This window comes from Argentina silus, assembly GCF_951799395.1.
Source record: "Argentina silus genome assembly, chromosome: X".
Lineage (NCBI taxonomy): Eukaryota > Metazoa > Chordata > Actinopteri > Argentiniformes > Argentinidae > Argentina > Argentina silus.
This window is the reverse complement of record NC_139653.1, coordinates 34167803-34184368: the sequence shown is the minus strand read 5'-3', so window position 1 is coordinate 34184368 and position 16566 is coordinate 34167803. Positions and strand designations below refer to the sequence as shown.

General features: G+C 41.6%; 2 protein-coding genes across 3 annotated transcripts in view; both read left to right on the top strand.

Annotated features, from left to right (window-relative positions):
* acsl3a (acyl-CoA synthetase long chain family member 3a) overlaps positions 1 to 13375 on the top strand; it is a 24637-nt gene extending 11262 nt beyond the window's left edge. Inside the window, exons 6-15 of one of the 2 annotated variants that reach the window (XM_083695054.1) lie at positions 2259 to 2409; positions 4354 to 4477; positions 4746 to 4817; positions 8407 to 8546; positions 8795 to 8967; positions 9412 to 9486; positions 9989 to 10180; positions 10800 to 10914; positions 11322 to 11479; positions 11594 to 13375. In XM_083695054.1, coding sequence (XP_083551180.1) covers positions 2259 to 2409; positions 4354 to 4477; positions 4746 to 4817; positions 8407 to 8546; positions 8795 to 8967; positions 9412 to 9486; positions 9989 to 10180; positions 10800 to 10914; positions 11322 to 11479; positions 11594 to 11751 — 1358 coding nt within the window. In that variant the 3' untranslated portion in view covers positions 11752 to 13375. The remainder of the gene's footprint in view (positions 1 to 2258; positions 2410 to 4353; positions 4478 to 4745; positions 4818 to 8406; positions 8547 to 8794; positions 8968 to 9411; positions 9487 to 9988; positions 10181 to 10799; positions 10915 to 11321; positions 11480 to 11593) is intronic. The other variant, XM_083695055.1, reaches the window with a different exon arrangement.
* Positions 13376 to 14112: 737 nt separating this feature from the next.
* kcne4 (potassium voltage-gated channel, Isk-related family, member 4) lies at positions 14113 to 15162 on the top strand. The gene is made up of 2 exons (XM_083695147.1): positions 14113 to 14195; positions 14309 to 15162. The coding sequence occupies exon 2, from the start codon at positions 14346 to 14348 to the stop codon at positions 14856 to 14858; it is 513 nt and encodes a 170-aa protein (XP_083551273.1). The 5' UTR covers positions 14113 to 14195; positions 14309 to 14345; the 3' UTR covers positions 14859 to 15162.
* The last annotated feature ends 1404 nt before the right edge of the window (positions 15163 to 16566 follow it).

Sequence of the window (16566 nt, the reverse complement as noted above, 5' to 3'; positions counted from 1 at the left end):
TCTTAATTTCCCTAACTACAGACAGTGGTGGGTGCCATATTTCATGTATTTCAATGTATTTAGTTCTAGAAACTTCTACTTCCATATTTGAAATATCCTAGTTAGATGACATATTATAACACTTGAGGAGCGTTTTGACAAACCTAAACAGGATTTACATGGTGTCTTGGACAACTTAAACTCACATAAATTAGTTGACAGTGAAGACAGGCTTTACGTCAGATGAATACTTGTCAGCCAGACTAACACCCAGCCAAAGCCCAAAGGAGAGAGGGGAAGAGGGGGAGGAAGGGAGGGGAAAGGAGAGGGAGATGGTGTTTCTGGTGGTAACACCCAGCTCTCAGACATATCTCCCCGCTGATAGTGCCAAGAGGCTTAAGAATGTTTACAAATTGTGGTGTGGTTGTCTAATATTTCACCTGACTGATTTTCCTTTCCCTTTCTGTGCCTCTATACACATTTTATTTTTGATAATCTTATGACTTATAACTGACAGTTTCCTTGTGTCATCTAGATAGTCTCCACATATGCTTTATCCCACAGTGCTCCCATTACTTCCATTCCGTTTTACCACACTTTTTTATATCTCCACCCATACCCTAAAGAGTGTGTGGGCACACGTACAGTGGGGGAAATAATTATTTGATCCCCTGCTGATTTTGTTAGTTTGCCCGATTACAAAGAAATGAGCGGTCTATAATTTTGATGGTACTTTTGTTTTAACAAATAGACACAGAATATCAACAAAAAAAGTCCAGAAAAACATATTATATAAAGTTATAAATTAATTTGCATTTGATCGAAGGAAATAAGTATTTGATCCCCAAGCAAAACATGACTTAGTACTTGGTGGAGAAACCCTTGTTGGCAAGCACAGAAGTCAGACGTTTCTTGCAGTTGGTCACCAGGTTTGCACACATCTCAGGAGGGATTTTGGTCCACTCCTCTTTACAGATCCTCTCCAAATCCTGAAAGTTTCAAGGCTTTTGCTTGGCAACTCGAAGCTTCAGCTCCCTCCACAAACTTTCTATAGGATTAAGGTCTGGAGACTAGCTAGGCCACTCCATGGCCTTAGTGTGCTTCTTCTTGAGCCACTCCTTTGTTGCCTTGGCCGTATGTTTTGGGTCATTGTCATGCTGGAAGACCCATCCACGACCCATCCTCAGTGCTCTGGCTGAGGGAAGGAGGTTCTCGTCCAAGATCTTACGGTACATGGCCCCGTCCATTGGCCCCTCAATGCAGTGAAGTCGTCCTGTACCCTTAGCAGAGAAACAACCCCAAAGCATAATGTTTCCACCTCCGTGTTTGACGGTGGGGATGGTGTTCTTGGGATTGTAGCATTCAGCATTTCTCTCCCTCCAAACACGAAGAGTCGAATTTATGCCAAAGAGTTCAATTTTGGTCTCATCTGACCACATCACCTTCTCCCAAGCCTTCTCTGAATCATTTAAGTGTTCATTGGCAAACTTCAGATGGGCCTGTACATGTGCCTTCTTGAGCAGGGGGACCTTGCGGGCACTGCAGGATTTCAATCCGTTACGGTGTAGTGTGTTACCAATGGTTTTCTTGGTGACTGTGGTCCCAGCTGCCTTGAGATCATTACCAAGCTCCTCCCGTGTAGTTCTGGGCTGATCCCTCACCCTTCTCATGATCATCCTTACCCCACGAGGCGAGATCTTGCATGGAGCTCCAGGCCGAGGGTGATTGATGGTTATTTTGTATTTCTTCCATTTTCTAATAATTGCACCAACAGTTGTCTCCTTCTCACCAAGCTTCTTGCTGATGGTCTTGTAGCCCATTCCAGCATTGTGCAGGTCTACAACTCTTACTCTGATGTCCTTTGAATGTTCTTTGGTCTTGCCCATGGTGGTGGAGAGGTTGGAATGGAAGAGATTGATTCTATTGACAGGTGTCTTTTATACCCATAACAAGCAGAGCTTAGGAGTACTTTCTTAAAGTGACAGGAGTAATCTGTGTGCCTCATGGGCATATAACCGGTCTGTATGAGCCAGAATTCTTGCTGGATTGTAGGGGATCAAATACTTATTTCCTTCGATCAAATGCAAATGAATTTATAACTTTATATAATGTGTTTTTTCTGGACTTCTTTGTTGATATTCTGTCTCTATTTGTTAAACTAAAAGTACCATAAAAATTATAGACCGCTCATTTCTTTGTAATCGGGCAAACTAACAAAATCAGCAGGGGATCAAATAATTATTTCCCCCACTGTATGTGCTTGTGATGTATTTTTACAGTGGCTCGTGGACGCAAACAGCCCTTGCCCACTGACATTGCTGTCATCATGTACACCAGCGGCTCCACTGGCATCCCCAAGGGCGTCATGATCTCCCATAGCAACATAATCGCTGGCATTACAGGCATGGCTGAGAGGATACCCAACCTGGGGTAGGTGAAGATGTCAGCTTCTAACCACCTTCTACCAACCTTTTACCTTCCTGCCTTTTACCAATCAGTCATTGCCTCCCTCGAGGACCAAACTAACTGCCAACATTTCCTAAAGATCTCATTTTCGGTTAGTTGAAAATGAAATGCTATACAAAGTATCACCCTTCTTAAAACAAGCCATACAAAGCTAGTTACAATTTCAATTCAAATCAAGTATCCTCCAGAATAGCCAGAACAAATATTATGCAAATAATCTTGTTAAACTAAAATATACTAATTGGGAAAAAAACAAAGTTTAAGGAAAAAAAAAATCATTTTCAACATTTCAACATTTTCATCAATGATATTTTGAAGGATGGAAATATTATGTCACAACTTTTAAAAGATTATGGGACTGTATGCTCAATCCAAAATTACAATCAACTGATTGCAGAAAAAGGAGAAGGTAAGGATTTAGTTTGTCTGCGTCATATTAAAAATTATAAATAGCTGAAAAAGATTAGTATAAATAGATCTGTATACCAGTTTAATTTAAGGTCAAAAACACTGGTCGCTGTGCCATACAGGATACAAGATTACTGGGAACAGATATTTGATGTTCCTGTACCATGGCATCAGGTTTATGAATGAATATATAAAACAACAATTGACTCATCACTCATCTTTTTTTAAATTTAAATTGCTGTATAAAATTATTGCAACCAAAAGAATGCTCACCATCCGGGGCAGTGAACAATCGCCACTATGCAGATTTTGTAGTGAGGAAACTGAGGCTATAGATCATCTGTTTTGGTATTGCCCTCAGGTGTCTGACTTTTGGTCTATGGTTCAGGAATGGCTGGCAAAAAAACAATATTCATCTAAAAATAACCCTAGAAAAGGTACTATTGGGTGACTTAGTATCTGACGGACATCAATAATCAATATGATTATACTTTTAGCAAAAAGATTAATTTTTTGTTTAAAATCTGTGTAGGCACAATTGAAAAATATATGGCACAAGGAAACCAAGTGATGGTGGTATATCAAGAGGGAAATCTCAAGAACTATACCAATTAAAATGAAAACTATCTTAGAATGTACCCTAGAAATAATATAAATAAAAATAATATAAATAAATAATAAATTCTGATAGTCCAAAATCATGTCTGCTCTTACCCCTCAATTTACAGTTAGACTTAACTCAGCTGTCATTGGCTGAGTGCAGTATCACTAAATCTTGGGGTCACATCACAATGCTGAATAAGACAAAACAGTAAAAAAAAAAAAAAAAAAAAAAAAAAAAAAAAAAGTGATCAATGACTCCAACATCCTGGTTAGGGCCTTAGTGTCATCTGAGCACATGCAGACGCGTGGGTTTAAGGCTCCATTACCACCACATTGGTGCTCTGCTAATGACGGATGTGTTTGCTTTGGATTCCTAGAAACCCTGTCTCTCTCTAGGGACCAAATGAAGAGAGGGAAGGCAGAGGGGAGGAAGGAGGAATATGGGAATAGGAGAATGGGAGAGAGTGGGAGAAGGATAGAGGTCAGAGAGGTGACAGTTGTTACCCTTTAGAGGGCAACATCATCTTTCATTTGATCCATGAAGAACATTATTGCTGTACATTTATTTTGATCTTTAATGGTATAAACTCTCTCATATGTATACAGTTAGCTGTTTCATGCACATTCATTGAAATGTGACCCTCCTGGACTGCCGCCTGTTTCGAGGAAAGTTGTATCAAGTAGTTTGTAATAATGGGACACACATCTCTTATTATCCATATTAGAATGTAAGTCAACATGTAATAACAGACCATAACAGACCATAACAGACCTATTCTGCTCAGACAATGAGAAATACTGTAAATGTATTCTTGTTTGTGATTCTGGATTGTTTTCCATTCATGTACTATGAATCAAACTTTCATGTGTAAGATGACGTGTATTGTGCTCTGGCAGTGAGAACGACACCTACATCGGGTACCTGCCATTGGCTCATGTGTTGGAGTTGAGTGCAGAGCTGGTGTGTGTGTCTCATGGTTGTAGGATCGGCTACTCCTCCCCTCAGACACTGTCAGACCAGGTAGGTTGGCCCATTGCTCTGTCACTCAAATGTCAAACACACTAATCTTCATACTGCATGACAAGACATACATCTATCTGAAACACTCATTAATTTCTCTTCAATATTTCCAATGATAAAAAATGTAGAGAGGGCCATTCCTGTGTGCGTGCGTGCGTGCGTGTGTGCGTGCGTGCGTGCCTGCCTGCCTGCCTGCGTGCGTGCGTGCGTGCGTGCGTGCGTGTCTTCCTGTGTTACAATAGTGTATTTTCTTTCTCTCACATACTAGTCTACAAAGATAAAAAAAGGAAGTAAAGGGGATACCAGTGTCCTGCAGCCTACTCTGATGGCAGCTGTACCGGTAAGACCTGCTCCTACTGCATGCTACATTCAAGATATGTGTTGTATTTAGGCTGTGTATTCAACATGTTGCAAATTTGAATTTCTTTCCAACTCTTGAAAGTTTTCTGAATAAAACATGTCCACCAACCTTGGTTGTGTGGCAATAAAAGGGTTTTGTATGTTGCATCATAGGACACTGATTTAGACTAGTTCTGCTGCTCCAAAAGAGACAGCTTTCAGGGTTCTCTCCCTCCCTCTGAGGAGTGACACACTCCCTCATTCTGTTCTATATTTCTGTCTCACTCCCTCATCATCTCCACCAGCTCACTGTCTCACTCTGCTCTGTCTCACTCTCTGTTGTGGCTGGATTCAGTCAAACCTGCTGCTATGACTACTACTACTACTACCACTACTACTACTATAGGGCCTTATAGGTTTGCAGTTACAATACAAAGGGATGGCAAGGAACTTTGGCTATGTATTGTTAATAACAAAGCATATGTTAATATTAATAATCTCACTCCAAGTAATTTAATTAACACTGTGCAAAGAATCTCAAGGAGGGGGGCAGAATTGATCCCTGCCTTCATTACTACTACTACTACTGCAGCTATGACTACTACTACTACTACTACTACTACTACTACTACTACTATTACTTCTGCTATGACTACTACTACTACTACTACTACTATTACTTCTGCTATGACTACTAATACTACTACTACTACTATTACCTCTGCTACTGCTGCTATGACTACAACTACTACTACCACTATTACTACTACTACTACTACTGCTGTTATGACTACTACTACTACTACTACTACTGCTGTTATGACTACTACTACTACTACTACTGCTGTTGTGACTACTACTACTACTACTACTATTACTACTACTACTACTACTACTACTGCTGTTGTGATTACTACTACTACTACTACTACTACTATTACTACTACTACTACTATTACTACTACTACTACTACTGCTGTTGTGACTACTACTACTACTACTACTATTACTACTACTACTACTACTACTACTGCTGTTGTGATTACTACTACTACTACTACTACTACTATTACTACTACTACTACTACTATTACCTCTGCTACTGCTGCTATGACTACAACTACTACTACCACTATTACTACTACTACTACTACTGCTGTTATGACTACTACTACTACTGCTGTTATGACTACTACTACTACTACTACTGCTGTTGTGACTACTACTACTACTACTGCTATGACTACTACTACTACAACTACTACTATTACTACTACTACTACAACTACTACTGCTATTATGACTACTACTACTACTACTACTATTACTACTACTACTACAACTACTACTGCTGTTATGACTACTACTACTACTACTACTATTACTACTACTACTACAACTACTACTGCTGTTATGACTACTACTACTACTACTACTATTACTACTACTACTACAACTACTACTGCTGTTATGACTACTACTACTATTACTACTATTACTACAACTACTACTGCTGTTATGACTACTACTACTATTACTACTACTACTACAACTACTACTGCTGTTATGACTACTACTACTACTACTACTGCTGCTCCTATGACTACTACTACTACTACTACTATTACTACTACTACTACTACTACTACTACTACTGCTGCTATTACTACTACTACTGCTATGACTACTACTACTTCAACTATTACTACTACTACTACTACTGCTGCTGCTATCACTACTACTGCTACAACTATTACTTCAACTACTACTACTACTACCACTACTGCTGCTGCTATCACTACTACTGCTACAACTGCTACTACTACTACTACTACTGCTACTGCTGCTGCTACTGCTATTGCTACTACTACTACTACTACTACTGCCCATGCCCAACATGTCAAATTGTTAAATTGCTGTAAAGGCAGGCAAACTGTTATTTTGATTACCCAAAACCATTTGTCCATTTCATTTTGGTATTGGAAAACACCAACACAAAATATTCACTCACTCCCCCAATCTGGTTCTCTTTCACTCTTTGGTGACTCAGTCTTTCAGTCTTCCATGACCACCTCCCTCTGTGCTGCGCCTCACTGTCAGTGAGAAAGCCTCTCTCTGTGAGACCCCAGCTCTTCATCTGCCTCTTCCCCCATGAGGACCCCCGGGGTCAAAGGTCAAATGTCAGAGGGCCCCAGTGTCTGGAACAATTCACAGCTGTAAACAGAACGTGAGAACTCCCCGTGTGGTTTTCCCCAAGACACACGCACACACAGTGTTACAGTGTGTGTGTGTGTGTGTGTGTGTGTGTGTGTGTGTGTGTGTGGAGTTTTCTGTGACATGACAGGAGGCTGCATGTGTCCCACGTAAGCTTCCTGTCTCACTACTTTATCTAACATACACACACACACACACACACAGACTCTCACACACACACACACAGACTCTCACACAGACTCTCACACACGCCAGCTGGTTTTTATTGTTTGTTATTTGTGCCCTTTACTTTATTAAAATGGACCCTGGTTTCAGAGCACACTGATGAATTCAATAAATAAGTGTTCTTGGTTTTAGTGGGTTTGGACGAACTCTCCCAATAGTCAGTCTGTCAATGAAAAACAGACAGCATGGGTTGGCAGAACATGGTGGCACTACCAACCCTCCCATCTCCCACAAAGAGAAGTCTCAGGATAACTGGACAACTGAATTACAGATTGGTTCTCTCCTTCCCTTTTTATTTAAATCTCTGTGAAAACTAGGTCACATTTTTCCATGCAAATAAACTCAAATAACTCAAAGAATACAATGGGAGTAGAAGCCCCAAGTATGGGGCTACCACTCCCATTGTGTTGTTTCCTGTTATTATTGCTGGTAATTATGATAGTTTATTTGTTTAGGTGAGATGCTGTTATGTAACATTAATGTTTCATATTGACCAAATTGTTCTCTAACCAATGCACCATGGTATTATTTTATGATTATTATCTTTGTTTACAGACTGCTAGTGCACACATATACAGTGTGTTATTCTAAAAACTCTACCTTTACCCCTTACTATTGATTGTATATTGTCTTATTATTACTCTATTTTATTGTATTCCTATCCTTGTATTTCACTACATAATTTACAGCTGTATCCTGTGCATATGATACACTTTTATTTGATTGAAAGTACAGTACTTTGACAGTACCAAGGACAAATCAGATTAGACAAAACAATATGCTGAGGGTGAAGCCATTCCCTCCATGTCTTATCTCTGTGCATAGCTCCTCAGAACTGGACCTCCACACACAGTCAGTCAGTCAGTCAGTCAGTCAGTCAGTCAGTCAGTCAGTCAGTCAGTCAGTCAGTCAGTCTGTCTGTCTGTCTGTCTGTCTGTCTGTCTGTCTGTCTGTCTGTCTGTCTGTGCTAGGCATGGCCCAAAGCTCCGTATTAGGAACTCACAACTTTAGATACACTGTGTAACTTATCTTGCTGTTATGGACTGGGCCACATACAGATAGATCCAGAACATACTAACCACCTAATCCCTCTTCACTCGCCTCCCTCCTCTCTCTGCCTATCCCACTCTCTCTCTTTCTCTGTGCTACAGGAGATTATGGATCGTATCTATAAGAATGTGATGACCAAGGTGGAGGAGATGAGCACTGTCCAGCGCACACTGTTTGTTCTGGCCTATAGCTACAAGATGGAGCAGCTCTCCAAGGGCTTCAGCACACCACTATGTGACAAGTACGATACACAAGTTAAATTCTTATGTACATCCACCGATACATTGATAAATCACACATCCTTGATTTCACACACACACACACACACACACACACACACACACACACACACACACACACGCACACATACAGACACAGACACACACACACCCAAACCCTTACAGATGAACAGATCTCTCTATCCCCCCCAACTTCCCTTCCCTTTCCGTCCCTCCACACTTCCTCCCCTTCCCCTCGCCCTCTCTCCAGCTTGGTGTTTAAGAAGGTGCGCTCCCTGCTGGGGGGTAAGACGCGGGTGCTGCTGTCCGGCGGAGCGCCCCTGTCTGCTGCCACCCAGCGCTTCATGAACGTTTGCTTCTGCTGCCCTGTGGGCCAGGGCTATGGCCTCACAGAGACCTGCGGAGCTGGCACCATCAGTGAGAGTAAGAGAGGAAGAGGCAGATAGAGACAGGGAGGGGGAGGGTGAGAGGAATGGGGAAGGGAGTGAGAGAGTAAAGATGGGAGAGGAGGGAGTAATGAAGATAAATAACAGGGAGGAGACAAGTTAGAGGGAAGGAGGGTGAAGAGAATGAGCAAATTGCACAATGAATGCAAACAGTAAATTGACCATGACAAATCAAACCAACTGTGTGTTTATAAAGTAATAGAAATATCCATGACCTTTTCAAACAGCAAGCTGTGCTGTGGTGGATCGGAGAGAGCAAGGGCCTGGCGAGGTTACTATGGTGAGGGGGGGATGTTGGGTCAGGTTGACATGGTAATGGGGGAGCTCTGTATGCAGGTCAGTGCCATTGTGAATCACAGTGGCCACTGCAGCTTGTGATGACATTTGTGTATTGTGTGTGTGCGCCTGTGATGTGTTCCAGTGTGGGACTACAGCACTGGGCGAGTGGGAGGGCCACTTATTTGCTCTGAAATCAAGCTCAAGGACTGGGTGGAGGGTGAGTGACACAAACAGGGGGTCATACCCCTGGGTCTCTCTACAAACTCACACGCATCCAGAATCACACACACACACACACACACACACACACACACACACACACACACACACACACACACACGCTCTTATGAAAACAATGTCTTTCAGTTTACCAATCCATCCCACATTATTTAAACACATGCCCTAGCCAATGTGAGGGATGGAGAGCATTTTAGGGGAAATATTCCTTCACATTTTAACAGAAGAACACAGCAGTCACATGTTCTTGTAAGGAAGTCACTGGAAAACTTTATTTTTCTCTTTTCTAATCCATCATTCATGTTCCATTCTATTCTGTGCAAATCTTATCTAATCTAGTGTTGTCTATCATACTCCACAGAATAAGCAATACTAGTAAATATAAACATCTATTGTCTGTCTTTATTTACATTGTGTTTCCACTGCATTTGTACTCTACTGAATATATCCACTTTACTTTATTTTCCCCATCTCTTCTCCAGGTTGTTACCACAGCACAGACAAGCCCAACCCGCGAGGTGAGATTCTGATTGGTGGGCCCAATGTTACCATGGGTTACTACAAGAACGAGGCCAAGAACTGTGAAGACTTCTTTGTGGACAACAACGGCCAGAGGTGGTTTTGCACGGGCGATATCGGAGAGTTCCACCCCGACGGTTGCCTCAAGATCATCGGTGAGGGACTGGATAGCATTAAGAACATTTAAACTACTAGTAGTGTACCTCAAGCAACCTTTAGAAACCTTTTACAACTACTCTCAGCAACAGGACTACCATCAAAATGAAATACTTACTCCAAAGTTATCTCAAAGGGCCTACAACTTCTATGAACTACTGCTTAACCACTCTGCCACTTTAAAACTATGACCATCTCTCTCAAACCACTAGAAACCATGGCAGACCTTCACTGAATACCACCAATGACATCACAAAAATGTAGACATTTTGCTAAAACCACTAACCCCTTCTGGATAACCTCTGGAGGTACTATACTCCATCAGTCTGGCATGTCAGTTCTCAAGAACAACCCTATTTGCCAGTTCTACCTCACTCTACAGAATTCCACTCCAGTTTTGTTTACATAGGTCTGCCAGAACTCTTACTTCCCTCTTTTATCTGCATCTGCCTGTAAAAATAAGCTGTCCAGTGGAAAATGAGCCGTTCTTCCAGTTTATCCCCCACATCTTTTAGACACACACACACACACACACACACACACACACACACACACACACACACACACACACACACACACACACACACAGAGTATGACAACCAATTTCTCTTTCCACAGACCGTAAGAAGGACCTAGTGAAGCTGCAAGCAGGGGAATACGTGTCTCTTGGGAAGGTGGAAGCCATGCTAAAAAACTGCCCCCTTATTGACAATATCTGTGCCTATGCCAACAGGTAGGTTTGTGTGTGTATGTGTGTGTGTGTGTGTGTGTGTGTGTGTGTGTGCGTGTGCGCACGCGTGCGTGCGTGCGTGCACACTTGTGTGTAAACTTAATCTACATCCATCTTGATTTTCCATTAAAATTTAGGTCAGTCCAATCAAATTCAAATCAGTTATTATTAGGTCAGTTATTTGCAAAATCTGACCCAATGTAATGTTACCAGAGCCTAAATTATCTATATAGAGGAACACTGTATCTTGCTCAGTGTTTGTTTACAGTTGCATTGTTTACAAACATTGGAGTAAAACAAGCTTTTATGTTGGGTTCTGATGGGGTAAGACAGTTGAACTAAGATCATAAATCCAAAAATGGATGTACTAATTACAGACTTCCCCTTTAAACATTGATTTTCCTCCGCAGCGATGAGACGTATGTGATTGGTTTTGTGGTGCCCAATCAGAAGCAGCTTCTGGCACTTTCAGAGCAGTATCGTATCCAGGGTTCATTCGAGGAGCTCTGTAACAACATCGCCATGGAGGAGGTTGTCCTGCAGGTCATCACTGAGGCTGCACTCACAGGTGAGAGAAGTCAAAGTCCAAACCTTACAGGTACCACCACATGTGGAAGAGAGAGGATGGAACAAAATATGTTGTGTTGATTGTGGTTTTATTTTCATCTCACTCTCTGTGCAGCCCAGCTGGAGCGTTTTGAGATCCCCCGTAAAATCCGGCTGAGCGCCGAGCCGTGGACCCCAGAAACAGGACTGGTGACGGACGCCTTTAAACTCAAACGCACAGAGCTCAAGAGCCACTACCAGGACGACATTGAGAGAATGTATGGTGGGAAGTAGGAGCAGACCAAACCTTGTCCAAGCACAGAGCCATCACCTGCCTCGAGCCTACCAGCTCCCCCCTCCTTCGTACCTCATCTCGGATGAGCCCCCAGAATCGAAAGCACCAGAATTACTTGAATCTACTTTGTTCTCCTGAGACCAAAAAAGAAAGACAAAGAGAGTGAGAGATAAAGAGATATCAGTTAAAGGAGGTTTCTCCATACCTTTACTCATATTCTAATTGTTTAAAAAAACATTAAAATCAATAGATATACTGTAGTTTAGCCCTGAAGACTGATCAAATAAAATCTTCATGCCCACCCCTGCCTTGCCCATTTGAATTCCTCTTTCTGCCCTATTATAAGATTATTTTTTAAGGTGTGAGTTATGAGACTGGACACCCTTGGTCTTGTTGTCTGTTGAGCTTGTATCTTAATGTAGACCGTCATGTAATCAAAAGCTCAGGTTGGTTGGAAATGCATTCATGTTTCTTTTTGTTTTGCCCACGCCCATTGTTCTCCTCATATTCTGGCTTGTTTTAGTGTTTCTGATTCTTATTGATCTCATTCTTCTTCTTGCTATGCGTTCAGTCTAATGGATGAGTCCTGGAGATACTCCTTAGAAATAAGGTCATTTCATTATGCTCTATAACCACAGGTTGGGATTAGAGCAAAGGGCAATTTTAGAAATACTTTTATATTATTATTATTATTGTTATATTTTTGCACCATATAACTCAGATTACAGTAAAGGCAATGGCTTTTGTTATAAAAGGTAGGCTCTCACATTAGTCCAGATGCTCATTGGCTGCCTTTCCATCCTAGAAATCTAGAGGTTATTATGGGCTATTTCTCAGTTACAGTCCTGAATCCAGGGATTTCTATTGTCTTATTCTGTTTCATTTCAAAACCTGAATTCCACTGAGTGACTCGTCTTGTTTCCTGCAGGACAGGAAGCTATTGACTGTTGTTGGGTTTTTTTGTAGTAGTGGTTGTGTAACTGTTTTTAATTCTGTTTCATTAACTTGTGTGTGTGTGTGTGTGTGTGTGCGTGCATGTGACACTGTGTTTTTAACTGTTTACTCAGAATGATTGTCATCAATCATCTGTAGTTCTTAACTGACATCTGTGTGTGGGTGTCTGTTTGTGCATGAATGTGTGTTTGTCTTTGTTTGTGTGAAGGCCTTTTCTTTTGATTTGTTGGATGCCTGATTTACTACAACAGATTCCCACCATTGTCCATTGTCCACACATGACACCTGTTGCCTTTAATTGTGATAACAAGTGGTTTTAAGTGGTTAACCACATAAGAATTATGTTAATTATACTGCACTGCAATGAAAGATGGTGTTTCTTGACAGTATGTGTTGTATACTGTTACCCAGAAATAACATGCCTTTGTAAGTACTGAATACTATCTCTGTGATGTTCTCCTGTACTGTAAATATTTGGGGGGCAGTGATCACTGGAGAGAGAAGATGTATAGTCTCTATTTGAAATCTAATTAGGCTTTGTTATATAAACCAGTTTTGGAGCTCCTCTCCCTATTTGTCAGGAGAATATGCCTTGTAACATGTGTGCATCCAACTGTAATTAGTTGTAATTTGCCTTGGAAATTATTAAGCTAGGTAAATAAAGATTGTGTTTGGTCTATCAGTGTATTCCACTAGAGAGCAGGTTTTTTGAATTTTGTATAACATCTTTATAACGTTATCGCCTCAACTGTAACTAAATTCATTAATTCAAGCAATGTTGCGAGTTGGTGACATATGATGATGGTGACGATGATGATGATGATAATAATCAGTCCCCCATATTATATATTTCTAATTTACTAATTTAATTTTAAAGAATTTTCCATCTCTCTGATGATGATGATGATGATGATGATGATGATGATGATGACGACTTGTGAGAAACGTCTGTTTCAGCATCTTGATGTATTCAATAAGCACACACTGAACCGCGCCCGATAGTCTAAATCGAATTGAACAATCGTGCCAGCGTCATACTCAGAGGCTCAAATGTCTAATGACGGTGTCGTCCCTATGAGTACTTCAATTTCCTGCACAATTTGGAAAAGGGGAGCGGGTTTTTAATCAAACACGTTAACCTCATAATATAAATTAAATGCATATTTTGCAGATCAGAAATATACAATGCGCTTCTGCCAAGTAGCCTAGCCTATATGTCTACTGCTGTGGACTGGTGCCTAACCAGTTTCATAATCTGATTTGATCTTTCTTTGTCACGTTTGAGCCTGGGCTGTGTCAACTCCGTAGTTTGACACAGAGCCAAACTTGTCTCAGTCCTCACGTGATTCATGACATCCCGAGATCGCTGCATAAATAGTCCTACGGACTTTGGTGTTCCTTGTAAATTCGTAAGGCGCACTCACTCGGGCTGTGTACGTGGACACGAACCAGTCAACTAGGACCACATGAGGCACAGCTCTTCTGCTCGGTAAGACGGCAAGTTACCACCACTTCAATAACAAGCTGTCTGAAAACTGTCTGTGTAGGTTCTACAAAACAAAAAAGGCCTAATCCTGATCTTCATGTTGTTCTGATTTCCAGCAAAGTTTTTCGGTCCACCTCGTAGGCTGCACTGAGGATGGAGAGAGCAGACAACTTTACAACGCCCCAAGCGTCCCAAACAGACAAAAGCGATGGCAACGCATACCTGTATATTTTAATAGTCATGTCATTTTATGGGGTATTCCTTTTTGGCATTATGTTGGGCTATGTTCGTTCTAAAAGGCGCGAGAAAAGGAGGTCGAATGTGTTTACGCACCTGGTGCACGAGGAAGAGCAGCGGGAATGGGGCGCGTTGCAGAAGAAACACAGTATCACCATGCCCGCCGTGTCGGGACTGTGCTCCGTTCAGGTGTCGCTCCCTTTCTCCGCCGGGAACCAAGGCCTGTATGAGGGCAGGGTCCTGTCCCCGCTGGCATGTGCCCTATGCTCCATGGAGCAGAGCAGCGTGAGTTCACTCTGCTCCTCTGCCGACGTGCGCTTCGCCATCGAGGAGGAATCGGACAGTGGGACGGCAGAGGGTCCCGATGAGACTCTGAAGGGAAATTCCGACCACAGCGACGACTCAGCGGAGATGCTCAAAGAATTGTGATGCTCTGAGTGGACGACGAGAGGGGAAACAGAAGTAAAGCATGACTTCACACCTCTTGCGTCTTAGGGAATAAATTGACAAATTACTATCAGACTTGAGACTTACAGAAGTTTTAGCTCAAGCAGTAGAACTTGATCTGGCCATCCGGTTTGACCATTTAAATGTACCTGGAACCCACTTGAAAGATGAGTTAATGGTGTCTGTAAATTCTTATTAAGTGTAGCCTGAAATACGTCTTTGAATATTTTTGTGTATAATGAAGAAATGCACTGCAAATTGTATAAATAGCCTACTTACACTTCATAACGCTCTTTGTTACAGTAAGAGAGATGGTGTTTTTTCTCTTATGGGGAAATAAAAGTTTTATGTTGAAAAAAAGTTGTTCCTCTGTTTGAGTTTAAGGTTGCAATATTAATTCTTCTCCAGAAGGGGACAGTCCTGCATTCGTTTTTACACCATCAGTTGCGATGCATGGATACTTATTTCAGTAATAGGCCTACAAGTTGGGCTTTCAAACATTTCTTAAAACAACGATAAATTAAAATGTATCATTAACTTGAGAGTATTCTTTTTGGCATTGGGCCACCTCAGAGTTTTCAACCTGGCCTTGTGTTATTCTTTATTCAGATCTTAAGGATTGTTCCAGAGTGCTGGTTTAGGCCTAAATAATCAGCGGCTCTTTCTTTCAGGGGATGGGGGTTGATCAGCTGGTTTTGACAGATCTCTTTCACAAGTGTGTAAAAAGTGCATGTTTTAAACAATGGTTCAATAATACTATTATGTACAGTATCCGCCAGTGACTTAAAGATCTGTTGTTGTGGTTGAGACAACCAGTATTACCATTGAGAATTATATTTGATATGTCATTCATTCATCAAACCATTCCATTCCATTCCAACCTCCCATCTATACCAATTGGAATCCTTGCAAACATGCCAAAAGAATCCTGGGATTTCTCCTCCTCACTATTTGACAACCCTACTCACAACTCACTGCATTGACAACATGCCAAACCACAATAAGGTATAGAACAATTGGCTGAAAGAATGGCAATCAATTTCATGACAGTATTTAGAATGTAAGAACCCCTCTCAAGCTCAATATAACAGAAAAACAGGAGGTGGGGTCTTCTCCCTCTATGCTCCCTAGGCGCAGTGCATCTGTGGCACCCTCCCTGCTGGTTTTATCCGTCCTTCTACATCTCCTGCCATGCCCCAGCCCGACTACCAGCCCGTGCCCCAGCCTGGCTACCAAACCATGCCGCAGACCGGCTTCCAGCCTGCTACAAGGCTGCCGTCGCCTCCACCCTGGGCACCCCGGGTCAACACCAGATGCCGTTCCTAAAGGGGTACCACCTGTACCTGCTGCTTCTCCACTGGCCACCAGTGGCTGCCTATTGACTCTTATTATTTTTTTGTGTTGTGTACATAGTTATCATTTGTCTTTTTTGTATAGTGTATACAGTCTCAAAATTTAATGGCAATTCATACATTGAGATATAGCCTATACCTTTGCCTTCACATTGATGCTTTACAACTACAATAAAAGAATAGCAACATCAATGCAATGTGGTAGACAATGTCAATAGTTCTTAAGTAGCAGACTACAAGAAAAAAATAACTGCAAATGGGGTTTGGCCTCACAAGAAGTGTACACAGTTTTCCACCAATGGCACATATCTGAAGATTTCTAGACATTTTGCAAAGAA